Raw genomic sequence first — 27,501 nt, 5'->3', positions numbered from 1 at the left:
CCAGCAGCACCTGCAGTCTGACTTGCACATCTATGCACACTACAAACACAGTGTTAGGGGCAGAGTAGCAGCAAGGAGCACACCTGAGCATTATAATCCCATCTTCAAACATGTTAAACTTTCAGCAGCCCAAAGGAAAAAGTCTAACAAAGTCAGGGCTATAATTCCCAGTGCTCCCTCCCTTTCCAGCGACCTGCAGGGAAGCTGTGCAGACCTACCGGGCCATAGTAGGAATTGTCACCGTGCTCCCCATAGTCATTCCTGTTGAGATAAAGGTCACAGGTTAATGTTTATCTGGCTTCATATTAGCCTCAGTATACTCAAAATGATCAGCAAGACCAATAAAGACAGAAAGACCGTCTTTGCTGGCCACATGTTGGATTGTGTCCATCACTGTCTCCACAAGAGTTATGACCACACTCTGCTGTGTCTGCAAAGATGACTCTCTCCAACTGCTTTTTAAAAAGCTGAACCCATTAATCCCCTCACAATGGGATTTGATGGCTGGACAACAACAGGCCATGCAATATGATTATTAATCCCATACTGCTCAATCACTGAAGCTTCTTCTAGCTCCAATGCCTTCACCTCTCCAACATATTTTTATGTTGTAGGAACATCTGTGCTAATTCATGTGCCAACCTTTAAGCATTTGGTCTGACAACACAGCTCTAGGCTTGCAGCACATCACACAAAGGACAACTCTACCATCTCATCTGTCTATACCTTCTCCTCCCTGTAGCAAGATTCACTTCCACCGTACGACCATCAATGCAGATTGGGGGATCCAGATTCTGCAGTATCTTTAGCAACCTCATCGCCTCCTGTAAAAGAAAGGAGAATTTCACATCCATGAGAAGGAAATTATGCTTGTTTCTCAAATCCAGCCTGCCTGAAAGGAAGGCTTTGTGCTTACAGGACGACCATACTAGGGCAGGAAACACAACACTCTTGTCTAAATATTAATGAAAGGTATTTAGGATGAGACAAAAGGGATCAATTCATTGTTAGGGTCTCTGCTTGTCCTATGCGTGTTTTCAGCAGCCAGCTAGGGCTGCCTATTCTCCTAGGGCTACTGGACAATGCAGCACTGTCGTTGCTCTTGCATCCTCTGGAGCAATGCCAGAGAGCACAGCTATGGAGCCTGGGAGTCACCCTAGAACCAGAAAATGTGAATCCTCCACCATGGGACTGTCTGTTAATTAAGATTCTTGCCTTCTGCAGGCAGAAATCATTGAATTCAAGTTCCCTGAAACAAAATATCTGTGTAAGAGGTGCTGAAGTTTAGGAGGGTCTACAAAGAAAGGTCTTCATGCCAGAAATTCACCAAGTATCACGACTTCTGACAACAATCTTTGCCTCCTAAAGCCAGACAAGCAGAAGAGAGGACTCACTCCAGCACAGCTGCCTTGCAAGTACAGCTATTTCTTGCAGTAATGTCTCTACTACAGACTACAGACGCCAACAGAGGGAGCATGTGAAAGCAGGAAACCACTTACAGCATGTGATTCCAGTTCAATGAAGCCATAGGTTTGCCCCATCCGTCCAGCCTTGTTTTTCATGATGCGCACACTGGATGTGGAGAGACGCACGTATGGGGCCAGAAGCCCCACAATCACCTCTGGTGGGGTGAAGCGAGTTATACGCTTCAGCATAATTGCTGTGAAGGCCAACAGGAGACATGGCCAGGAAGGAAAAAGTAGAAAAAGATAATTCAGATCTAAGTTTATTGTGACAGCACAGGTAAAACTAAACCCATTCAAAGCAACAGCGTGGTTACTTGCAGTTGAGTCTGAAGGCCATCGCTGTTTTTCTCTCCACTTTGCAGGATGGTCAGAGCACTGCTTCCAATTGCTAACCTTTCCTTCCCAGAAAACACAGCAGAAAGTAGGCCCCTCCTCAGAGGAGCTCAGCCCACAGTAACTTCTGGCCAGAGACGCTTTTGCTGCTGTGTTAACTGTGCCATCCTGAAGCCACCATGCCCTGGCTTAATTTTCTTAAAGGCAATGGGCCGTGGCTTTTGGGGCTGGACAGCCCATCATTACTTCATTTGGATAACACAGAAACCTCCTCCAGAGATTTTAGTGAAATGCTGCCCTTTCTGCAGCCTCATGGGAGTGCAGGCAAGAGGAACCCAAAAAGTGGGCCCTGTGCCACTCACTTCTGCTTCCTCCACCATCCTGTGGTGTGGTTTCCTCTGCTTCTCTCTGAGAAGGCAGCTCCTGGTGCCGGTCCATGTCTCGTCTCTTCTCCTGTGAAGGCCGCCGCTCTCTCCCTTCATCTCTCTTCCTTGGCTCCTGTTCCTGAGGCTGACACTCCTGCTGTGGAGCGGGAACCGGAGGCTGGAGAGGCTGCTTTGGAGATCCTGGTGGTCCTGATAATTCTTGCTCAGGTTTTTCAAGCTTTGTCTCTGCTATTAGAGAGAAGAAATGGACTGGTTCTACATAGTGTTTCAGCATGTGTTTTTCTTCTCCTATTTTCTGACCACTGCATCAACACCCCTCAAAAAAGGCTAACCTGTTCTGCCCTTTGCATATCCTCTCTCTTAACACTCTGCAGGCACAAGGTGTGTAAAGAACAAGCTAGATACTGCTCATCCTTCCACTGCCTTGTTTCATGTTGGGCTCCTTTACCTGACCTCTCCTGTCAGACAGGAGGCTTTTTTGGCTCCTTTTAGGATTGGCTCTTGACTGAGCAAATGTGAATCAGGGACTGGTTTGGATATGTTCCCTCTATGTCGAGAACAATCTATATGGCAGTGATATCCTTACTATTCCTGGTGCATTCTTGAACACCCATAGCTGAACAGTATCAACTAGTAAATGCCACTCTATCTGTATGCTAGAGGAAAACTGGGTTCAGGCCCCTATGGTAACCAAGTGAAATGCATCATAATACACTGATTTTATCAGGCACCTACTTACCACAGATGAGGAAGACATGTGGAAACACCCTTCTCCCCCCACCTATCTGTGCAATACAAAGAAGACAAATCCCACCAAGCTTCTGTGCTTGAAGGCCTCTGAAGCCTCTGCCTTCACTTTAGAAGAGATCCCTACCAAAGCTGTGGGGCTGCAAAGTCAGACATCACCAGCCCTGCACCTGCTGCTGAAGTCTCTTCCCACAAAAAGAAAGAAATGAAGAGTGCAAAACCTGGCACAGTGAAGCTTCACTTTTAAATGTCCCCCAAAGCACCTCCCCACTCTCTTCTGTCTGGGCAGTGGGCAGCATGGCAGAACACACAGAGATTCTGCACATAAATGTTGGGAAAGCTGGACGCTGACTGGCTTGGCTGTAAGCACAGCTTGTGTTGGGCAGACCTACATCAATTCATCTGCAGTTTGCAGCGTGCAGAGTTTTGGCTATACTTGATGAGACACATAAAATTTGCATATGAATCCAGTCTGCACATACAGCTGAGAAAACTGCCCATGCAAACCAAGCAGACATGAGCACAACCCCAGAGATGAGGAGAGCAATTCTCTTACTGAATTCTTGCTCAGCTGGTGTGTCCTCTCCCTCAGAAGCACCTCTGGACTCTGGGCCTGCTCTGCTCCCTGTAAGAGAGGCATATTAAAGTCTGTTTCAAGCCCATCAATCACAAAGCACGCAAGAACTCATGCAAAGCTGAGGCAACAACTGTATATGCCTAGAAAGTTGTTTTGTTTCACCCAGAAATTAAAGGGCAGAGAGATTACCTTATTACCTACATGTTTTCACAATCAACAAAAGCAGGTCAGTAAGAAGCATGCGCCACAATCTGTCTTCACAGCATCTTAAGGCTCTGTTTAATTTGCTCCTCGGCAGTTTTATTACAACCCACAGTTGTGTTGGGCCAGCTTTGTCTTCATAATGCTGACAGAGGAGCTACAGTGCAAGGAAGGCATAACCATGGGGACAGTGCTTCAGTAAACAGAGAGTTCTGCATCAGCAGTTGTTTTAATGCCCTTCTGTCTGGGGTATGCAGGTGAGAAATGCAAAACATGAGCAGTCTGCTCAAACACACAGAGCCAAAGCTTACAGAGTGCCTGGAATACCTGCTCATTCCAAAGAAATCAGTTCCTCAAGAGAGTACTCTGGCTCTCATGCCCTCCCAACCGCAAAAAGCAGAGGTGCTAGCAGGGTTAAGGAAAAGCTCCTGGAGGAGCAGAACTCCTTTCCATGAACTTCTTACAGTCAGCAAGGAGAGTTCAGCAATTCAGATCCTGGATTCACCTCTAATCTAAGAGCCTCAAAAGAATAACACCAAAACTATGTAGCTGTATCTCCCAGGGAAGGTGAGTCAAGGGGAAGCCATCAAGGGCCAGCAGTACTAGCTCACAGTGCTGGAGAACACACAACCTGCAACTCCACAGACGAAGGACAATGCTAAAGTAACAGAAAGGAAAGGCTTTGTGCAGCAAGACACCTGTCCACCAAGCCTCACAAGAACAGAGAACACGGTAGCAACAGATCCACAGGTAACATCTTTAGGGTGGACAGGGAAAAGGGTCTAAATGAAGCAAAACTAGTAACACTCTGACACTGCCCAGATAGTCAAACAAGAAGGATACCACAGGGAAGCCAGAGGAGAAACTTACATGGCAGGGCAGATGAAACTTCTAACCAACCAAGCACAGGGACCAGATATACTCACCATCTCTTGGGAGCTTGCAATAGGAGCAGGAAGATCTGTAGCCCACTGTACACACCTTACACTGCAATGGAAGACAGACAGCATGAGGAAGTCATGGTTTGAAGGCAGTGGGTATAATCTACTCCAGAATGCTACATGACACAGTGCTTTCAGAAGGTAACTACAGCCACAGAAAGGTTACACAAAGAGCCTGAGAGACAGGATGGTAATGGCAGCAGGAGCCTTGGCTGGAATGGAAAGGAAACGCTCATAAGGCTTAAAGCTGGGACTGCCTTGGAAACAGGATTTTCACACAACTTCTGAGCACAGATCACCATGGAGGTACTTCACTAGTCCCTGGTGACTAGTGAAGACATTAAGATGGGACTCTTAGCCTCTCAAGTGATGCTGGACCAAAAAGCTACATGCTAGGCACTATGTTGCCAGCATCATGTTGTTTCAAAGGATTCAAAGTTACATCTAATCTCAACTCACTCCTAAAGCAGTGACAAAGTCCTTATCTGAGCTACACTGTAGATGCTGATGTAATTTACTGCACAGGGAGAGTCAACGAAGATGTATCAGCTAAATAAGGGCTAGGGGTGTACGGGCTCAGATGTTCATGCCACACAGAACCACCATGGAAAGAGCCAAGCGCCCCGTCTTCAGAGCTCTCTCCAGACACAGCACTTCCTGTTCAAGCTCTTTGGAAATGCATTGCTTCTCTTTCATACCATTTTCTTTTTTCTCTAACTGAAGATCTGCATATGCTTTAGGGCACAAGGAAGCTCTTTCAGGCCATACTTATGCACAAAAACAATGGGGACAATATGGCTACTTCTTGTCACACAGAGAGCTGTTGAAGAAACCACTGCCTGAAACATCTGTCTACTTGATCTCTGAAGCACTGCAAGCACAGACAAGCACCGAGCAGTGGCTCTGTTGGCATCTGGAGTGCATCCAGTTAGCCTGGATGAGGGTTTTTACAGCCCAGTGTGTCCAGTGGTCAAGGTGGGAGCATAACTACAGCTGATCCCTTCCTGCTCTAGCACTTTAGGTCTTTGCTCTAGCAGTCCCCCCCAGCCTTCTGCAGCCAAAAGTGCCCATTCTGGGAGAACCATGGGAAGGGCATGGAACAAAACAGGCCCTTGGCCAACTGTGCTTCTACTGAAATGGGCCACCTCCAATCTGTACTAACTGCTGCCTGGACATGCACCTATTTCTATGCTTCCTTCCTTGCTGCGCTTACTACGCTTAAATCCAGATCACAGGTTCCTGCATGAGACACGGGTGGTTTGCACTGTTTGTGGTTTTGCTGGTGAAAGCTCTGGTTACCTGGCCAGTGAAGACACTGTGGTAACACATGTGAACCAGAGTGAAAGCCTGTTCACCCTGGTTGGCAGCATCACTGTCTCATTTTGTTTTTTAAGGAGAAGGGACCCACACACTACTTTCCCCACATGTTAAAAGGGAACCACTGCAGAGGGAAGAAACTGCTCGGCATATAAAACACTGACTACCTGTACCAAAGCAACACTCACTCACATAGGTGGTGTCAGAAACAAGGTAAGGAAAACCACAGCATTTAGAAGAGCTTCAGGACACAAATATCACTCTTAAGGATCTTCAGCCACAGAGCAAACATCTCACGCTCCTCCCTGCTTCACTACCCTGAGATCCAGCAGGGGAGGCACAACACAGCTCTCATCACATACTTACACGTTTGCAGCGCCAAAACTCTGGGCATGGGGTGTACTCAAGGGTCACTTCTTTGCCACCGATCGAAAGAGTTCCCTGTTGAGATAAGGGGGTAAATGACGAACATGCCCAGCACACACAGATTACTTGGAGGCAAAGAAAGGGGTTAAAGCTCTGGTTCCTAAAGGTTTTACAAGTGAAACAAGGTGAAAAGGGGAGGAAGTCTCCCAGTTCAGTTAGCTGGAGCTCTGTCATGGAAGGGAAACTCTACATCCTGCTCTAGCACAGTGTAACAAAGCTGTTAGCTCCAGAGGAACTAGGCAGAAGAGGCTTTGCCACCTCCCAGGAAGAGTAGAGACAGAGTAACCAGAGCATGAGAGGGAAGCTGCTTTAACCTGCTTTTGTCCACATACTGGAAAGGGGCACCTGGACAGCCTCTCTCACACCAGCCACCACCAGGCTGGCCTCAAGGCAGCTGTTTGAGGAGGAATACAAGGAAAAACACTGCTGAGGTGAGAGAATTTTCATACTTGGGTTAGTCTTCATGTCACTCACGAAACCCTTCAGAGAAGTATGCCAGTAGGTAGCAAGTCACTGGCTCCACCGCCAGCAGAGCTGCTACTCTGCAGCCAATCCTTGGTGGAGTGCCCTTGAGCACTGGTGCAGCAGCTGCGGAGGAGCTCCACCGCCTATAAAGCCACATTGTTTTCAGCTCCACGCATGATGCTTTGAAAAGACATCAGGAGCCCAACAAATCCACAAGCTTTGCTGAAATGTAGATGATTTAAGGATGAAATGAAGTCGTAGGTGCAAGTTCCCCAACTCCTGCCTGGAACAGCCCCTAAAAGCAGTGAGCAGCAAGGATTACTGGTGGCTCTCATCTGCTGTGGACAAGACCATGCCTGGGCATGCAAGATGCAGGCTGGGCCGCAAGTACATGGTGCTGTGAGATATTTCATGTCACTGGAGGTACTGTCAGACCATGCAGTCATTACTTCCCAATACCACAATATGAGACTCAGTGACAATAATGAGACTCAGACCCAGGTCTCTCAAACCTCAGGAGAGCAGTTGCTCTTCTTGCCCACTGCTGAACGGTACAGACAGATATCAGGGAGCTGTAAATGCCCCAAGCTATCCTGGGGAGCTCTGATGAGTGAGAAGCTTCCCAGGTACTCTGACCCAGTAGCCTAGTCGCACAAGAGCCAACAGAGCAAACCATGAACATGAGAAAACAAGCTCCCAGAGTTATCATTCAGAAGTCATGATACACCCATGCATAAACTGCTGTGCAGAACATGAAGGAGATGCTCAGGAATATGTAAAGTAGAGGGAAGAGTTCATGGCAGGGAATCACTAAGCGGCGGTACAGCAATAATCCTTTAAACCCTGAGACAAAAAAACGCAGCAGAGAAAGCTGGAGACCAAAGACACTGGCCTATACAGTGGGGTTGCAAAGTTCCCTTCTCCACAGCCTGCCTTTTATGAACCAACACTATCCTTTCCTACCAGGCCTATACACAAAGGGTTTCCTTCCTACTCTTCAGCAGTTTAAGCAGTGCTTTCTAGCATGGATTTGCCTTTGCCTTACAGAAAGCTGAGCCATTCCTAGACTTTGCTGAGGGCTGGCGTTTGCACCCAGTGCTGCAACCTCAGATGCAAGGAATCTCCTCAGGGTCTATTCACATTGTGGAGCATTGCCTGCTTTTCATGCCCAGGAGAAAGTCTGCACCTTCTTTAAGGCACGTGAGGAAACACAAGTGAGAAGGACAGGGAGGAGGCAATAAAGGCTGTCCCACTGGGACTGTTGGTCCCCCTGAGATGGACATGCTCCCGCTCCGAAGCAGGGCACCCATCATATCACATCACATCACATCACACACTCAGGAGATGGGCAGTTGCCAGAAGAGCACTCTAGAAGCGCCCATGCATGCCTCAGGACCCACTGAGTGCAGGCAGGGAGAGAAGGCAGGGTGCACATCCCCAAGAGCAGAGCTGCAGCACTGAGTCCAGGGAAGCCCTTGGAAACAGCAGCTCCTCAGCAGACACTTCCAGCCCTGCCTATGAGCTCCGGAAATAAGGACAACTTAGATCTGAGGACACATACTCTAGTAAGGCAAACCATCACACAGCTTCATCCATCTATACAAGTCATTGAGGATAATACTTGCCAGAAAGCTTTAAGATTATTTTTGGGTTTATGGAAAATGTTGTGTGTAGTGCTGGTCTCTACTGCAAATTCAGTTCCTGGAGACTGCAGAAAGTGTCACTTGCATAATTACTCCCTGATTTCCTTAGCACCCTGCTGACTGCCTGCTTACTTTTCCAACAAGCTTTCTCTTACTGATTTCTTCTTGATAAAGTCATTTTCAAGGTTGCAATCATCATTTAACACCACAAAATGAGTCCTTCGTTTACGACACACATTGTCAGGATTCAGTGACTTTAAATTCCTCATTCCCCCATTTTGTTACTATAGAATACTTTCAGAACCTTTATTTCCTCTAGTTCCTGTCACTGCTTGTTCTTTTTATCTCTATCTTCTTCCTTTTCTCCACAGAATATTTTGGATAATACCCTAATTCTCAGTTCACCACTTTCAACTGAGCAGATCTTTGTGAAAACACACGGATTCTCTGCGAATTTCAGGAAACAGTGCTAAGGGAAAAGAAAATGTATGCCAAAGGTACGCCAGATGTACTACCTGGCACTTAGACTGTAACCATCTCTTCCATATTCATGCATTTTAGCCTGGACCTCTCTCACCGACTGACCTGCTCTACATCCGTTAATCCTCCTGTGGGTTTTCAACCTTCTGTTCTTCTGAGCAGCTTGGCCTTTTCTCTCTAAATCAGTAAGCTACAGAAATGTCTCTTTGGTCCTCCCAGTCAGGAACCTCCCCCTCAAAATGAGCGGTAAACACACAGTTGACTCACCAGTGAAGGGTTTAAAAGGCTGCCCAGCTCCGCAGTCATGGAACACTGAGCTCTCAGCCATGGAAATGTCTGGATTTCCAAGGACACAAGCAGATTCTACTGTTTTTTCTGAATTCATCAAAACCATGCCAAATTCATCAAAACAAAGCATTGCGACTTTACTTCTGGGAGCAATGATTTATGCTATTGTTTGGTATCTTCCAAACACAGTTAGACATGGTTTTTCACTCAGAAGTCTGATGCAGTGCTGGATTCTAAGCTAAGTGATACAATTCAGTACAAACCATTTCAGCTAAAGCTACTAAAACACCTGCATCATCTTGAATAATAGCTGATGGCCTAGTGTGCAAATATTACTGGCAATAGACTGATCAACTGAGCAATCTCACCATGAGGTGGTTCTAGAGAGTGATGCCATGAATCCATAAACCCTGTCTGCAGAAAGAGCACACAGCAAGTACTAATGTGTCAGAGCCTTTCACTGAGCAGGAGCAAACCCCACAAGTACAGGTTACTTCAAGAGAGGGAAAAAAAAAGGGAAGATCCCTTAGCTATGATGCCCACAGGTGATGAAATCCTTCCAAAAGCACTTTGGAGGCTGCGCATCTACTGGGCAACAGAATTCCTACCAGAGTTACCAGAGCACTTTCCAAGCTCTGTCTGCAAAGACAGTTAAACTGGAAGCATCAAAAGAGTATCAGTAAGATCTAAGTGGTAAAGGTAAGCCTAACTGTACGAAAAAAACCCAGACCACACTCTTAGCACATGTAACACCAACCCATGAGGCTGGTTTTAACTCATCTCTAGTTTAACATCTTTCCAATCAAACTAGTTTAAGAAGGCAAGAACTCACCTCCTGCTCCGAACGGAGCACAGCTAACTCACTGCCTGCTGCCGAGTTGTGCAGTGTGTGAGCACGGATCACTTTGATCATGCTTCCTAGGGAAGCAAGGCAGCTCCTGACAGGGCCAGGAGACAGACTGCTGCAGGTCAGGCATGGCACGAGCTACCCACTTCAGCTGCTTATCTGTCAATTAGCATTTACAGTTGGCATGCTGGGATTTCTCATGCTTGCTGACAGCCTTCTAATGATGATGACTGGGGGTTAAGGAGGGGGAGAACTTGCCAAAAAAGTATCTCTGTGCTCTCCAAGACTGAGATGACAGAAGAATATAAATCATCAATGTCAAAGATTTTGCTAACTGTTTCTTTGGAAAAAAAAAATAAATCAGAGCATCCAAGAGTGACCTAGAAAATGTGAAATGTGGAGAGCTTTCGGAGCACGGCATACTCCCGCACATCAAACCAGGCTTCTGCTTTAATTGAAGCTGGCCAAACATTAAAACCTGCAGTAAAATCTCACTTCAGAGTCTCTTAACAATGAGCTGACAGCTCTCCAAGTATCCTACCCCACAGCTCAGGCTTCAGCAGCTACCACCCAGGCTGCCAAAACTGCATGGAGAAGTGGATGTAGCAAGCAGTACCACTGTGGATTGCTGTGGAGGAAGTGTGCTCTGGCTCTTCCAGTGGGATGGTAATCGCTTGCCACCGTCCCGTGGCACAAGAAAGGCCATGGGTACCTGACTCAGTGCAACAGCAGTCGTCAGTCTCAGCTTTACAGATGACAACACCTGGAGCAGCCGCAGGTCATTCTTGGCACAGAACCAGGGCTCACCTCTTGAGACCCCAAATCCACAAAGATTAGTAAGCCAAAGTTTTCTCCTTGACTACAACCACAGAGCAGCAACCAAGGGAGTGCACTATAAGTGAACCATAGTCAGATCTCCTTCAGCAGCTGGCTCGTGCACAAAACCAAACACCACTTCAGCTAATTATTTCCTTATATTGTTCATAGCTTGATTAAATGGAAAATATCCATGCCATGAACTAAAAGGTTCTGATATCCTTCTTGCTGAGTAATAACCAAGTCAGAAGACTGACATGGTTCCACATGTTGAAAATTAACTTAAAATATCATTTGCAAACAGATACAAAATTGCATACAAAGATTATGACAAAAGAATGCTTACGGGCAGCACAGCAAAGCAGTCCCATTCAAAAACCAGAATTAACCTCACTTACGTGATGCTAATTCAACCCTCTTATGCATCTTTACTATAATTAGGATGGTTATTCAAAAATCATTACACATCCATCATTTAAAAATTACTTAAACCGATTAATGATGTTTTTATTGCCATGGGGAGGCAGCCTGGGAATGCAGAGGGAGCCCATGGTCCCAGCAGCACTTCCTACAACAGGATGCTCCCAGCACCCACAGGGTATTTCCCAGTCCTGGCCTCCACATGCACTGGTCAGGACAGCACAGGGATACAGGCGGCTGGCAGCAGCAGGAGGGTTATCCAAGTGTAACCACTAACCAAACTGCTTTCAGGTTTTCTCCTATTTGACTATGGACTATAAATGCAAATTTAACAACCCCAACCACAACACTGTGTAAATTACATAGCCAGATCCTATTCCGCTGGCGTGGTGCTCATCTCTGTGCAGAGCCTGGAGAGCACAAGGCTCTCTCCCTCAAGATATTTATCTTCAGGTAAAGCAAGCAGGCAGGGTCAAGCACCAAAGGTTCCTCTAACCCACACATACCCAGCTGCTCGTGGAATTCCAGAGGCAGCAGCTTCCCAGGACGGAGCAGAGGGCCAACACCTGGGAACGTAAGAGACCAGCTGGGTATATTTCAAAACAAGATCATCTCAGCCACAGAAACTGGCTTCCCATCCCATTTTTTCCATATGCTTAAGTTTTTATCCCCGAGCTCCTTGGCAGCTGCTGCACAAGGGATTCAACTCTACAGAGCAAGAGGCAGAACATCTGCTTACCTTTGACAAAAAGCAGATGAGAAAAGCTGTGAACCCACAAACCACAATCCATCTGTAATTAAACATTTAGAAAACAGAGCATGACGTGGAGAGACGAAGAAACAACAGTGATCCAGCCTACTGCAAGGTACTGCAGCAGTCTGGCATTTCCTACAGGAACAGTAACTACAAGCACATTCCTAGTGTAGAGGGAATTTTTCCAAGGCTTTCAGTCCCCTTCTCCAGCTCCCTAACCATTTGCAGCGCAAGGACTTCTTTTTAGTGGCCTGATTTATCAGGGTCCAGTACTCTCCTGCTGAGTAGCTGACAGTCATGATAGAAGTTTCACTAGATACAAGGGAAAAAGATGGTCTGACAATCAGTGGATCCCTGAGGAATGGTTACATCACCATGTGTATCCAAATGACTATGCTGTCTATTATTATTACAGGTCTCTATCAAGATTAACACTGACATGAATCATTCATAAGTGTTGTGTTCGTGGTCACTTAGAAAGGAGGACGTTTGGCTCCTGGGCGTCAGCGATGCCACAGAGGTGGAGAGCATGTGGCATCACCTCGAAGCATTTAGCAGCAAGGCATGCATTTCAACAATGATCTGAAGCTATCCAGCACAGCATGCTCAGGGCTCATGGTCTTCAAGGTCAGAGGAGGCCTGAGACGGAGAGCCCAAAGACGTCACAACAATCCTGAGTTAGCAGAACATGATTTCAGGCACATCGCTGACGGGCATGTTAAACACAACTGGCACTAACACAGAACTGAGGCATTAGGAGGATAACTTGAGAGCCCTAAAGATGTAGTAGCTAAATATAACAGATTAAGATGCTATGTAAGGATTTTTTTATCTCAGATAGCACCCAGTGCCTGTTTTTCAAACTCCTTTCATCCCCTTTCACTGGAACCATCCATTGTGACACACAGGTTTCCCCTTCTGCTTGCTCCTAGATAGCCCTCCTCAGGCCTTGCTTTCTGCCTGCTTATCCAGGACATTTGTCCTTTAGCAGAAGGTGCCAGTCTACATCCTTTAAGTACCTTCTTTCCAGACACCTCATTTAGCCTGCTGAGACACCTCCAGTTTTCTTCCTACGATTTCTGAATTCCCTGGATACAAGCCATACTCTTTTGAAGCAAGTCCCAGTATCTTTCTGTAACTCATCTCCCTCCACTGACATCCTTCTTGCAAATAGACACAGAAATTGCCTTTCAGGCTATGCCAGCTCTCTACATTTTATTTCCTGAAGTCTGAACTCCAGTTCACTTCCAAGTGAGGTCTCTCAAAGTGCTTATCTTTTAAACACAGCATTTGCTCCACTTGTCAGCACACTCAGTCCCACTCTGAGAACTCTACCACCAAAACAGTTGGTACAGGCAAGCTCCCAATTACGGCTCCAGGAAGGATAACAGTGATGTGTTGCAGCTTGAGAAAACACACAATGTGCTTCATGCTTCTAAGGCCAGCTTTGGGTGGTAGGTGGTATGAATGGCTTCTGTATTTCACCCTGTAAGGAGATTTCAACACATCTGAAAGTTTTATTTCATCCAGTGAAGCAAAGACACCAAAAGTTCTAACATCTCCTTGCCCAGCTAATACTAACCTCCAGCTTCCCCCACCCTCCAAAGAGGACCCTTTGCAAATCAGCTTTACAGCATCACTGACAAAATGAGGAAATTTTAAAATGAAATCCTTTCTTATACAGTACAAAGGGGTCAGAAGAGACTTTCTAAAGTTCAGACAGTGAGGGCCTGGGGACATCAGGAAATAACAGCTCAAAGGGAGACAAGTTTTGCACTCTGGTATTACTGTCTGTGCTCCCAATCCACAGCTGAAGAGAAGCATGAATGGTTAAGGGCTTATTAGGGGGTAAGCAAAGAAGGTCATGCATATGATCTTCTTTAATGGCTGGACTCGATGACCTTTAAAGGTCTTTTCCAACCTAAATGATTCTATATCAAGCACTTGTTCCCAAGAAAGCATGAATCAGGCTAATCCTCTATTTGAAAAGTGTGCTTAAACTATCAAAACTTAAAGAGTATTTAAATATTTAGCATATTGAGTATCATTATCCACAGAAGGCTCTAGGGAAGGGTCCACATAGCTCTGCCTCATCTATATTCCTTTTCTGACTCACTATGGTCTACTGCCTGGACACTGTGTTTGAACAACAGCTGCTTCAAAGACTCCCTTTGCTACCAACACAGGGATTTCCCTTCTCTCTCCAAAAGGCTGCTCTACTGCCTGGACATAATCCTCAATACTTTGTTATATGGCCACCTTCTTCCTCAAAGGTCATCTCATCCCATAATGTTTTTAAATGATATAAAGATAAGGAAGGTTAGCACAATGCACTAATGCACCCCAGGACCCTCCTGTGCATTTCCCCCAGGGGTACTTTGCAATTAGGAATGGCCATTAGGAAGCTGGGAAACAATGAGAAAAGGTCCAGCTCTTTTTTCACAGTTTTGAAGCACAGTATCAAAACACTAAAGAGAATTCCAATGCAAAATCAGTCTGGAAAGCTCTGCCTTAAAGAAGCAAACTTATTCCTACACAACTCAGCCTGTTTGAAGCCTTTAAAGGCCCAACACCCAAACAAAAGCAGGTCCTTTTGCTGGAGCATGTAACCATGGAATTACACACCAATTCCAAGATAGCTTGACCTGCACGGTGAACAGAGCGCAGGATGTTCTGTGAAGCAGCAAGTGTCCACTAATGTTCAACTAAGAACACAACCGAGGCGAGAGCAGTGCAGAGGCTCCTCCAGACATGTACCCACTGAATTAAGCTCTTGGAGCCTTCACTGGCAATGCTCTCTCTGCTGCCAGTGCTCATGTAAGCTTCCTGTGGGGCAGCCTCTCTGCTGAAAGGAGAAGACCCCAAAAATCCTAGGAAGAGGGAGCAGCTTCGGATAAAAAGAGGATTTTGTCCTTGGGGAATTCATTTCTCAACATCTGTAAATTCCCAGTTAATGGCAAAACTGGGTGCCTGATACTGACTCCCAAAGGATAAGAGAAAAACCCCTGGCCAGTTGTCAGGACAAATTTACCAGCAGCACAACACTTACCTGTGCCTTCTCAATGATCATTCCCAACACATCATCACATCCTTGAGGTGGCCTGACCAAAAGCTATATCCAGCTCCTTAACAGTCACATTTGGACAGAATGAGAGTGCAGCTGGCACATCTTCAGGCTGGCACCTGTACTAATTTCTATATCTGAGCAAATGCTGCCTCTTAAGAGAGTTCTTCTTAGGAGCTGCTTTAACCTCTTTTGTCAGTATTTGCCCAAGAAACCTGTCACAGTGTGAGAACAGAGCTACTGAGCCCTTTGGAAGGAAATGAGTTTCTACTGCCTGCCTTGCTTGGGTGCAATGTCCCACTAGTGGGTGTCACAGCTCCCCACAGGACCCAGCAGCTCCTCCTTTAGAGGGGCTTGGAGGTTTAAGAAGTTCATCCTGGCAACTGCACTACACAACATCCAGAGGCACATCCAGATCCCTCCTTACTGTCTGGGGACTCAGCAGTCCCCAGAACTGTTGAAGAAAGGAGCTTAGTGGCTTGTCAGGGGGCAAGAGGCAGAAGAAGCAATTCTCCTGAGTGAATATCCAGGCTCTGAGCTATGGTAGCTGCCCTCAGCTCTCCAGGAGAGTCTAGCCAGAGAGTGAGCATGCAGGACATCAGTTTCTACAATAACCCTGACAAGGAGGAAGAAACAGATCATGATTCCCTGTTGTGTCAGAAGTGCCCCAGCTTGGCTGAATCCCTAAGGGACTAGAAAGTGGAGCAGCACACACAGACATCGCCTTAAACTGACAGACAAGTAGCACAGTAGCGGGTGGCTCAGCTATTGCCACTTGAACCTCTTTTGGGACTCTTAATACCCAGGGATGTATCAAGCCAGACAGCGACACATGGCTCAGTACAGACAGACACAGAGGTACTGCCTGCAGCTCCTGGTGTGCAGCTGCTCATCTCAAGCACTAGAGCACCAGAGACATGTTGCTTTCAGCTGCTCCTCTTGGAATTGGGTGGATTACTTGTCCCTAAGAGGTGTTTATTACGCATTCTGGACTTCACTTCTTACATTTAATGATGGGTCCAGTCCACACCCAAAAGAGGAAAAACAGGCAAGCTAAGCTAGTGCAATGGGTAGAGAAGCAGGTAGTGGTAGAAGACAAACACTGATCTCACATGGACGAGGCACAGAAGAACATCTTGCCGCGGATATAAAACCAAACCACCTCAGCTCTCTTCTCCAGTGATACCACAAGTTCAGAAGAATCAATCAGGCTTTCAAAACCTAGGACTATAAACAGTAAAATACTTTAGTCATTATATCATTAATGCACAGCTTTGCATCGTGAGACACCTTCTTAGCAAGACTTCTCAACCTGGTTTTACAGATATGAAAATGCATCTTGGGATTCTGCGGACTTAAAATTACTGTCTCTGTTAAGTCTGCTCTTGAGATCCTGACAGAAAAGTACATCAAATATTTGCTTGGGCTTTTACTGCCATCCTGGCTCAAATCTGGAACAAGGAGCCCATCTGAATATTGCTAATTTCCTGCTAAGACGTGGACTGCGCATCACAAGAACTAAGATATCTCCCCTGCCGTCTATGAAAACAGGAGAGAATTACTTTCACCCTCTTCCTCTAAAGAAGACAGTTTCAGAAATTTCAGTACTTAAATCTCTTGTTTACAGCTTCATAGCTTTGACCCTCATAAAAAATGTAATTCATTTCACAACACACTTGATATAGACCCCTGTCCTTTGGGGAGTCTACTTCTGGAAGCTTTTGTTCACCCTGCGGAAGACATCTCTAGCCAAAATTACAAGTAACCTGAAGTGAGGGATATGCAAGAGGACACTTGGAAGCAACATCTGGTAGCTGTCAACGCATACACACCGTGCAATAGGACAGCAAACCAAACATTAAGGCAGAGTGCTACTTTATATCAGACACTTCACTGCAACAAGTCGACCACGCATTGCACAGTTGCTGTCATTGCAGAAGCCAAGAAGAACCTTCCACCTCCCTCCTCCATCTCCTTGCACAAAACGGCTTCAGGATTTTCCCCTATTGCCCTCTTCTGGGAGCAATCACAGCCAAAGGTTCAGCAAGCTGGTCACACTGTGGTACTGAGGACCTCTCAGTTGCTGCCCCACTCACACAGGTTGGGTTAAACAGGTTGCCAGATATGATGGAAGAAGAAATTTCCTCCAGCTGAAATTAGAGAGGATCAAGGGCAGTTTGTGCCCTTCTCAGAAGTACAGGGGGCTGTTGTCTGCTAGCACCCTTGGTGCCCTTCCACCTAATGTGTTTTCTTGTCCCACACAGATGCAGAATGACAGCAACATTCCTGATCTCTGATCCTGCAGCATACAGTGCTTCTTGTGATTTTTGTAGGCATTAAAGCTTTAATAAGGGTCTTGGAAGTGCTCTGTGGCTGCAGGGGAAGGGGGCGGATAGTCACTGTGTGTCCTTCTGTGTTAAATACCTGTTTCATTGTTGACTGTGACTTATGGCTAATGATGCAATAGTCCACTCAGGCATGCCAGCCCCCATTTTCCACTGTAATCATGTTTCATTTCTAGCCACAAACATCAACAGCCCTGTTATAATCAAATGGAAACAGAAATTCACAAATAAAAGCTGCTGACTGCCATAGCTTTGCTCTTGCACCTTCAAACTCAAAACATCTGAATTTCATCTTTTGCCTGAGCAGAAAATGGCAAAATTCAAGGTACTCTTTTTGAACGTATCCCAGGTTAAGGTAGACAGACTTCCATGATTTACCTTGAAAAGGCCCAACACAAACTCCAATGGGAAGAAAACAGACTAACATCCACATCTCTGAGGGAATCGCAGCTCTCTTTCACTATCATAAGCATAGTTATGCAAAAACAAAATACACAGTATCTGCAGAGAAGCAGGCAGAGAATGGGTGTTCTAAGAGGAGAAACGGTGCTTCTGCCTTCCTTAACCCTAGGGAGAGTGCAGTTTGACTTCTTTTCAACCTCTACACTCAACTTTTTACCTTCCTGTTCCAGCAATCCAACATCAACAGCGCACCAAGGAACGGAAGAGCAACCGCCGCTAAGATAGCATAAAAGCATGAACAAACATCTGAAGCTAACAAAGACGACTCATCAAGTGAAAATTGCAACACCACTTTGGTGTGCTCCCACTTATCGAAACAGCCCAGATGGAGTCTTAGTACTGTAATCTGGCTCACGGGCTTGTAAAACGTATCTGGTGTTCCCTTCAGTGTTGCTGGGATTGGGCTGAGAAGACCGCTGCCTTGTTCACCACAACAGCTCCCGTGCAAACCACTGTGGCAAAAATCACGATGGAAAGCGGTCTTGTTCTGGAAAGGAAAGTTAAGGTGTGTTCACCAAAATGCCTCTAGTCATGCACACTGAGCCCATACAGACATTTCCCCCTCAATGCCCCTTTGTCTCCTTTAAGTAACTTCAGTCATATCAGCATCATCCACTTCTAAGAGTACAGAGGGAATTTCTGAGAGCGCATCTGAAGTTCTGTTAGTCACCAGCTTACTTAGGGGATGACTTCAAAAGCATTAAAGCAAATTAGTGGCATGAGTCCTACTAACTTTCATATAGGAGCCTGATCAAGGGATTTTATATCTTAATCCAAAATCACCAGCTCACCACGTACATAATCTATCAATTGTGGTAACACTATTTGTCCTACAGCTGATTTACCATACTCCTTTGAAGCACTTTGACACTACAATAATAAACATCTTCCAAACGGTTAGACAGGAATATATTTAATAGTTTCTACAGATCTTCACAGAAAATCAACTCAATTAGAAACATACAATCTGAAAGAGCAGCCAGCAGTAGAACACTGCTCTTCATTTTAAGGTGAAACTGCACCTATTCATAGCTTCTGTGAGTAAGATTTCCTCCATTGTCACACAACTGTTCCATTATCACCTTAAGAGGAGAGGACCTGACAGCTACACAGACAAGGTAGCATCTGTATTCTGCGTATGCACCCAAGGACTACTTCAAATTCCTTCTGGCTCAAGGCAAAAATCTCACCTACAAACAAACTCAAAGGATGAGTGTGCCAGATGCCATGTCACTCAGGATAAAGCACTGCGCATTGACAATGACTGAAACAAAGCTATTTCTTAGGTGTTGCTCTGAAAACAACTGCTCCACGTTACAAGGTTAGCTCTATGGAAGGGGCAGAGAGCACACTTATTTGTGGTACATGCTGCATTTCATGTTCACAAGCAAAAGCTTTCAAGTACTCCATTTTCACAACAGCCATGATGTACATGAAGCCCCATGCACCTTTGGATGATGCACAGCAGCATGTGGTACCCAGCAGGAGTAAGTGATGCACTGCATGATCATACAGTCAGCCAGAGGAATGGAGGAATGGACACTTATCTTAGCAATCACTCATGGATCAAGTTATTCAAATGAATTTCAGGAAATCACAACTATTCCTTAATGTTTGCCAGCTCAAGCTTCTGCACTGTAAATAGAACATCTACCCCAACAGAGTAAAACTTGCTTGACAAAGCATTTGATATCTACAGGGAAAGAATAGGTATTTCAGAGATACATCATCACACAGATCTGTTAATGTCAATGGGCAAAAAAGCCCAACAAACCCATAGCCACAACATAAATGCCCAGGGGCCAGAGGGAGGGCAGTTTCATCTTAAAGCATCCCTCCCCACCCTTCTCTATGTGGAACAACCTATTTATATAGCAGCCAAAGTGAACTTCAGCACACAGAAGAGATGATTCTGCAATATACATCAATATTTGATTCCTGAGATAACCCTGCTGGGCCATACCTATGTCCCCAGCAGCAACCAGAGATTCTAAGGAATTCTTCTTAAGCATCTGCTGCATGCTCTGAGCAGCTCACCCAGAAGCTGTCCTCTGGGACAACCCCATTACACAGCAGCAGTTTAGCAGTAGCAAATGCATACAATCCTCATCACATGGGTAAGGCTGAAGGGAAAAAGGAGGAAGGAAAAGAGGAGGACAGGATTTTGGAATAAAAGCAGGGAGGTAGAGGGACATGACAAGCTGGGATCACACAAGTAGAGCAAGAAGATGCAGCTTCACAACTCTTCCAGTTCAAAGTGCACTTCTTTTAAAATACACAGGTTAGCACGGTTTGCTTCCTGAGGCAAGGCAGGACAGAGCTGCCAAGAAGGCAGTTGTAGGGTTGAAGGAGGAGTGTGTGAAGTCTTTGGCAGAAGATGTCTTATGACCTCCTGTGCCAATGGAAGAGACTAAGAAGATTCACACAGCTTGAACAGTTGAGATGACAGATGTTAAGATGCCAGAAGAGAAGGTGGTCCAGGGAAGTATTTTTAGTACCAGAATTTTTTGGCAGTTACATTTACAACAAAATCCACCCTTCTCTGCACAGGGAAGGTCTCTGTAGAATGCAGAGATGAAGTCAGTCCTTCCGAACAGCAAAGCAGACAGTGTATTTATCACAACATCCCTGCAGGATACGTATGTACACCCACACTCCCAGCCCTGTCACAGGCCAGATCCAGCTGCTTATTCACAGGCAAGTGTCTGCCCAGCACGAGAAGCCTCCCCCTGCAGGCTTCTGTACTGATCTCAGAGGCTCACAGCTCCAGTTAACGACAGTACGAGGCAGTTATCAGTGAGACACAAGCAGGATTGACTCAACATGTTGAGCCTCAGTGATGTGAGACCAGGGTGAGCTCGTGACAAGGTCACACGCTGAGTCAGACACAGTAAGAAAACACAGATCAGCTCTGCTGTCTGGAAATGCACCCATCTGATTACAAAGTAGACTATGAAGGGAACTTTCTATAGGTCACTGGGATCATAAAAATTACTCCATAATGTGCATAGTTCCCAAAGCATTAGGATGTTTACAGAAGAAACTGCCTAGGTATACAAGCCTTTCCCCTCTCTAAACACATGCTCAAAGTGGAAAAAATCCAAAAGGCAACTCTAGAAATCCACACTTCCAAAAAGCAGGAGAGGTTTAATAGGGGAAAAGATGTGTTCTAATGATACAACCTGAGCAGAATCCACACACCTAATACACAAGAAAAGCAGAACACAGTGTAGTGATAATCCAAGGAAGATGTATCAGAAGCAAGGCCATCTCCAGCACTCTTAGCCTAACATGCAAATGGATTTCAATGTATTTTTGGACACACTCAGTTGTCACCATCACCCTCAACTGCAGGTTAAAGCTGAAGAGATGGAATGACATTGTCAAGCAAGTAAATAATAAGATACCAGACAGGCCATAAAATACACTTAAAGCAGGTGTCATCTTCCATTGCAGAGGGCATTCTGCAGATTCTAGGAAAAAATGCCAAATTCCACAACTCTGCATATCCTACCGACAGGAAAACAAGGATTTTGATGTTTGGACACACATTTTCTTTTACAGATTGCAACACGCTCCTTGCACCACAGGCTTCAAAAAACACTCTGAGGCTGCAGGTCACCAGAGCAGATACATTCTCAGGATAACCACAAACTCCTTCAGTATTTAACTCAGAAGCTACAGAGTTGTGACTGGTTACTCAAAATATTTTCAGGACAGAAAGTCCTAAGCTTTGCCTGCTTGTCACAGCATCTTGTGGATTTTAACACCAACAGCTTCAGTGAAAAGCCTGTGAAGTCTAATCTGTACCAGAAGCTATCTATGTTCACACTAAATGCAGAAAAGCACTGCAGTGAATGGAGAAAATGGGATTGGCTCAGAGCAGGAGCAACACACTGCTGATGCCTCCAGTTGCATGGCGGTGGGATGTGCTCAAGAAAAGCGAGCTCCCACACAATCCAGTAAGAATCCCTCTTAGCCGCCCCAGTAAGAAACAGGCAGGGAAGGGAGGTGTCACTGCGCTCAGCAAGCTGAACCAGGGAAACTGCTCTGACACGTGCCAGCTTCAGTGCAGGAAGGCACAAGAGCAAGTCCTGGAATAACCGCTCCAGCACACGCCTGGAAACCTCCACAGTGATTTACAAAGCATGTATTTTTAAAAGTTCATGCTATAGCTCTCCCATTTTTTGCCCTCTTACTTAAGAAACAGGAGGAAAGGATTACAAAGATGTTAGTTACTAGCAACAAAAGCCAGGAAATACACTGCCAGTGTTGCTAAGTTTGAGGCCTGAGAGGATTTGGAGACAATACCATATAGTCGGTCAAGACTAATTATTTGCTCCTCATCTTAAATCCTTCTGCTTCCATATGAATAACAACCAGCTCCACCTCAGTGAAAACAGCAAAACATCCAGGCAGCAGGGACAGGCTCTCTCCATTTCTCCTCCTTCACCTGCCTTAATGACATGTGACAGTGACAGTACATGAAGGGTACTTCATTTCCCACATGATTTTCTCACATCCAGCAACAATCTGAATACGTGTGTTTCTCTTACGGCTCAAGAAGGAGCGCAGAGAGATCCCAGTGCCTATGGAGAACAAGAGCCATAGGATGTATTCCCCAAGTTGCTTCTAAGAAGCCATCTGGGGGCTACACCAAGCCTGAATGAAAAGAAAACACAGTAAGACAAATGCCACACCACACCGCAACCTTCCAAAAATGAGAATAAAGGGGGAAAGATTATGTAGGGGAAACCATGTGCCTTAGCAACAGAAATCCCATTTTCCATTCAAAATACCTGTCTTTCCCCCATGGAAAACCAGCTCATCACAGACAGAAAAAAGGTCTCCTCATCAAACAACAGCCAACTTGTAACAAAAGACCAACAAGAGCATCACCTGCCATCAGGTTGCAACAAGGGCTGCACCCAGGCTCTGCAAAGCAACTCAAGAGCCCACCTCCCCTACCAGGGCAAATAGCCCCCCACAGCCAGCAGGAGAGTGGGCAGCCAGCACTCAGCTCAGCCAGACCTGCTGCCCAACACCTCTGCACGAGCACTAACAGCAATCCATCAGTTCCACACACATCACACGGAACCCTTGAGCTGTAATAAATTGCCAACACAACAGTCAACAAGGCAAAGCAATTAAATAAGGGCGGCATTTTCATTACTTTAGCTGCAGCAGTTAATACAAGTGGAATAAAACTCTCCTACAAGATTAGGGCAACACAGAGGATGGATGTTTCCTTATCACGATGTACTTAACAGGAAGCCCCCTCAAATCGCAGTGGTCACATACATGTGTGAGCCTTACTGAACAGAAGGAGTTGGACCTGGTAAATCTGTAGCTAGTGAATTTGGAAATGATTTTAAAGTGGGTGCTGGTATGTGCTGTGTAAAACAAAATTTGGAATTGATTTTGGAATTTGGAAATGATTTTAAAGTGGGTGCTGGTATGTGCTGTGTAAAACAAAATGATTTCACAACGCAGGAATTATAAAATATAGGGATGTAGCAAATTGTTCTTCAGGCAGGGGCAGTTGAAGATGCATTAAATGGCAACAAAACCCACCATCTCTGCAAAAGCTATTTATTCCCAGCCAACAGATGACTGAGAAAGAAGCAGGTTGACTAGTGAGGGACTAGGATGTCACTGTGAGCTGACACTGGTTTGCTATTTATGCTCTCACAAGCGACTGAATTTGACAGGGATAGCTGATAACCTTCTGAAAATAACTATCAAAGAATCTACATCTTAGCTAACACAGGGTTTGGTTTTTGCAGCCTGTAAAAATGCAGATTAATTCTCTATCTAAGGAGACAATCTTACAACTGTACACTGGAAGATATTAAAATTGGGTATCTACTGCCTGAGGACAACTGAACTGCACAAATCCCTTTCTGAGTATCTCTATTTGGCTTTTATTGAGAACTTAAAAGTCAGCTCCCTTCACTGCAGCAGGTCACATACAAATCTTACTACTTTATTTTTAATTTAAATAATTAGAAGGCCTATTTTCTTTCAAGTTCAATCAAGAGCAAATTAAAGAAGTTAAGCTATGTGCGGTAATCCAGAGGTTACAATTCTCCTGACCAAATTCATTCATCCCAAAAAGCATATTTCTTGCTTCACTAAGTATAAACTACAGTAGCTCTACTAAAATATAGTGAAATTGGCACATGCAGGCTTTGGAGATGATCCCATCCAATCACTCTATCTTCCAGGTTTCCTCTGCACACACACACACACACACACACACACGTACAGCAGTAAGGAAAACTGGAAGACTTCCTACCCTATCAGTTTTTAACATGTCCCAGATAGAGCACATGGCTGGGACCACTGCCCCCACCTCTGGCAGGATTTGGGCAGCACCATGCCTGAATGTTGGAAGGGAAACACGGTAAAAAAACTACTCATTCTGAAGGCCTGCTATAACTGTTGCTGGGGAGAGTCAACGTAAGCAGCACTTGAAGGCCAGCCAGAACTTCTTCATGTGCATACAGTGATTTACTGAGCATCTCTTAGCACTTAGCTCAATTCAAGGACTGGCGCTTACTGCTCTTTGCTGTAGCAATAAAGCAAATCTGATCATGTCAAACACCTCTCCAAATACACAGGGATGCTCCAAATGGGAGAAGGGGAAGAGCAGCCACCAACAACAAAGAAAAGAGGAATTCCCAAATTCCCAGGAACTTGGGAATTGCTCAAGCGTAGGGAGACATTTTTTCCTGTGAGCAGAATTGTGGAGAGAATACGGAGAGGTATTTGGTTTAAAGGAATGTCATACAGAATTAGGTTCCTCAGTGACAACAAAATGAATTGGGAATTGTAGCAACACTGACAAAGAAATAGAAGTTGTCACTGTGGTAAAAGTAGTAAGTGATTCCCGGTGGGAATGCACCAGGCTCTTTCCCAGCAACAGAATTATTTCTGTAAAATATTCTTTAAGTTGTTATACCTCTGTAACTGAAAATAAAGGCAAATGCAAGCGCTTAGTGGGACCTTTGGAACCCCAGCTGTGAAGACTCATTAACTGTAAGTACATTTTTGCAGATGCACAGCTCTGAATCTGACTCATGACTCTCTTCCCCTGACAGTGAGACTTGGGATTGAGGTAAAAAGGCTTTAGATAATTGACGTGGATTCTTACTCAGGCAAATTAAGAGGAAAAAAGAAGCAGAGAAGAGGCTTAAGCGATGTAGTGACGAAGGGAGATCAATTGTTTAGTGTTTTTTCCTCGAGTGATCCATCACCTGCAGTTCCAACTCACAGGGAGGATGGTGTGAGACGGGAATCTGTTTTATCTAACAAACTTTATGCATTTTGAATAGCGGACAACTAGCCTCAAACACCAGCTCAGAGTAAAAGCTCCCCTTGGGTACTTAGTCACTGGAGATTTAAGCCATTTTGCACTTTTAAGGGCTGGATATGTTCAGATTTACCAGGTACAACTGCACGTAGGATAGTCTTCATGTTTGCAGCTTTTGCTTGCAAAGGACAGGATACATGTGGGGGAGACACAATTACAAATCTCTCCCACACACAAGGCATACAGAAAAGTGGAGCGTGCAAGGCACAGCTGACTCAGAGCTGCACACCCGAGGCCTCACCTCCAGTCACATGTGTATATGCATGCGCACGCAGAGCCGGGGGAAGCATTTGATGCTCACAGAGCTCTTTCCAACTGGATTTCAGTGAGAGTGCAAAAGCATCAGGCCAAAACCTGGGTTAGGAGTCTGTCAGCCCCCAGCCTCTGACTTTACCCACATACATCAGCGAGGAGGGCAAACCATTTGGTGTCCAGCAGCTCTTTCACACTGGCGTTTCTAAGCCTTTTACAAGTTTCTGGAAACAACATTTAAACCGCAGTGTTGTGTATTATACAAGAACAGATCTTCCTTCGAATGGTTCAAAAATAAACCTCATTGCCTTTCCACCACCCCACCAAAAAATAAAATTTAAAATCTTCTAGCAGCATTGACCGAAGTGTAAAGCAACCTGGTTGGCTTCCATGCATCCGATGGCCTCTTCCAAGAGTGAAAACTCCACGCAGACATAGCCATAGTCGTAACCTGGGGACAGCATTTAAATACAGACGGGAGTCATGTTAGTGCCTTGTCATAAAGAAAGCCACATCAAATATTCACTTTCCCTCCAATGACAAACCCTTTAACCACCACCCCTCTACTCCAGAACGAAAAGGAGAGAAATCAGGGACTAGCTGGATGATGATTAACTGGGCAGTTTATCATGAATGTTAATAGTACAGTGTTCCCACTTCCCCTTACACAACCCAGTGACAGGCACACCCTTCCTCAGGGCAAGAAAGAATTGCTTTGTTGTTTTTTTTAAAGGCATAGTGATTTTCCATTGCTAGTTTCACATTTTGTGCTACCTTGGAGGCAGTGCTCCCCAAAGCAAGTGTCGATAAGTCATTTTGAAGTACCTTGCTGCAAATGTATTTTACATGAACAGCCAGCATTTTAATTGGGCAATATTTCAGACAGAACTAACACGATCCCTTTGCCTGCGCTATTTTTCCTTCAACACCTGCTTACTTTTGAAGTCCAATCCTTTGTATTATGAAAAAGTACAGCAGAGCAGGAATGAGAACTCCAGCTTTCTCATTTTGGTATAGATGGGATTGCACATATAACAAGAGGGTGTGGGAGCTTAAGTTTAGATGCAAGAAACTAGAGAGCCTTTAATCTTCTCACTCCTTGGAAAGCTGTCATCTCAGTCAGTGGCAGAAGGGACTCACTGATGCAACCGTGTACTCCAGTCACCTGCCCTGAAATGTTATGTCCCACAGAAAAGTGCAGGTTGAACACCACGGAAGCTAAGACCATCCTAAGAGCCATCCTTGATGTTCAAACTATTTCCAAGAACTGAAGTGCTAAGGAACAACCTGAAGTCACAACCTCACCCTCCGCATGCCAAGGCCACCTCCAAAACAGTGCTTTCCAGATGATCGTGGGCTGAGATGCTCCTACATGAACGAACAGTGAGAGGAAAGGCTCAGTTCCCTCCTGCTGCTCTTTTGGCTGGTTAGGAATGAGAAGAAAGGCAGTCTGCGTGTGGCTTGTATCATTTTAGGCACCTAGCTGTCCTGGTGAAGAGCTCATCTCCTCTCCTGAAGATGCATACCTTAATACTAGTACCTTCAAACCAGGTACATATCTGGTTCCTAGAGCTTCAGCCCCTCACCTTCCACAGGAAGGTAACTCCACACACACTTCTTTCAAGCAAGGCATTCCAGTCTCCTGGAAAACAGCCCACATCTCCAAGCCTACGCCAAAGAATATTTGCTGCACTCCTCAATTTTTCCCTGTTTCTTTACCATCTTCGTACTTAACCACATCAGAGACAAGGCCACACAAAACTGTTTCATCATCAAACCCTACTGATATTTTTTTTTTACTATTATTATTATTCTGAGAGCTCTCTGCGCAAGCTTGTAACAACCCAATCCTGACTGTGCCCATTAGCCTTCAACAACAAGACTCCAATTTGAATC

The 27,501-nt window shown here is 45.3% G+C and overlaps 1 protein-coding gene across 3 annotated transcripts in view; it reads right to left on the bottom strand.

Moving 5' to 3' along the window:
* Window positions 1-27,501, bottom strand: part of RBM6 (RNA binding motif protein 6) — a 58,492-nt gene that overhangs the window by 9,959 nt on the left and 21,032 nt on the right. For 2 of the 3 annotated variants that reach the window (XM_061458249.1, XM_061458251.1), the window contains 8 exons: window positions 25,983-26,056; window positions 6,335-6,409; window positions 4,637-4,697; window positions 3,489-3,557; window positions 2,162-2,413; window positions 1,500-1,660; window positions 727-824; window positions 219-261 (listed from right to left, as the gene is read on the bottom strand). In XM_061458249.1, coding sequence (XP_061314233.1) covers window positions 219-261; window positions 727-824; window positions 1,500-1,660; window positions 2,162-2,413; window positions 3,489-3,557; window positions 4,637-4,697; window positions 6,335-6,409; window positions 25,983-26,056 — 833 coding nt within the window. The remainder of the gene's footprint in view (window positions 1-218; window positions 262-726; window positions 825-1,499; window positions 1,661-2,161; window positions 2,414-3,488; window positions 3,558-4,636; window positions 4,698-6,334; window positions 6,410-25,982; window positions 26,057-27,501) is intronic. The other variant, XM_061458250.1, reaches the window with a different exon arrangement.

Source organism: Pezoporus flaviventris, unplaced genomic scaffold (genome assembly GCF_033815535.1).
Source record: "Pezoporus flaviventris isolate CSIRO_AGI_PZ_B2104156 unplaced genomic scaffold, CSIRO_AGI_Pfla_v1 ptg000026l, whole genome shotgun sequence".
Taxonomy (NCBI): domain Eukaryota; kingdom Metazoa; phylum Chordata; class Aves; order Psittaciformes; family Psittacidae; genus Pezoporus; species Pezoporus flaviventris.
Note: the sequence above shows the minus strand (reverse complement) of the source record. Positions and strands in the feature narration are given on the sequence as shown.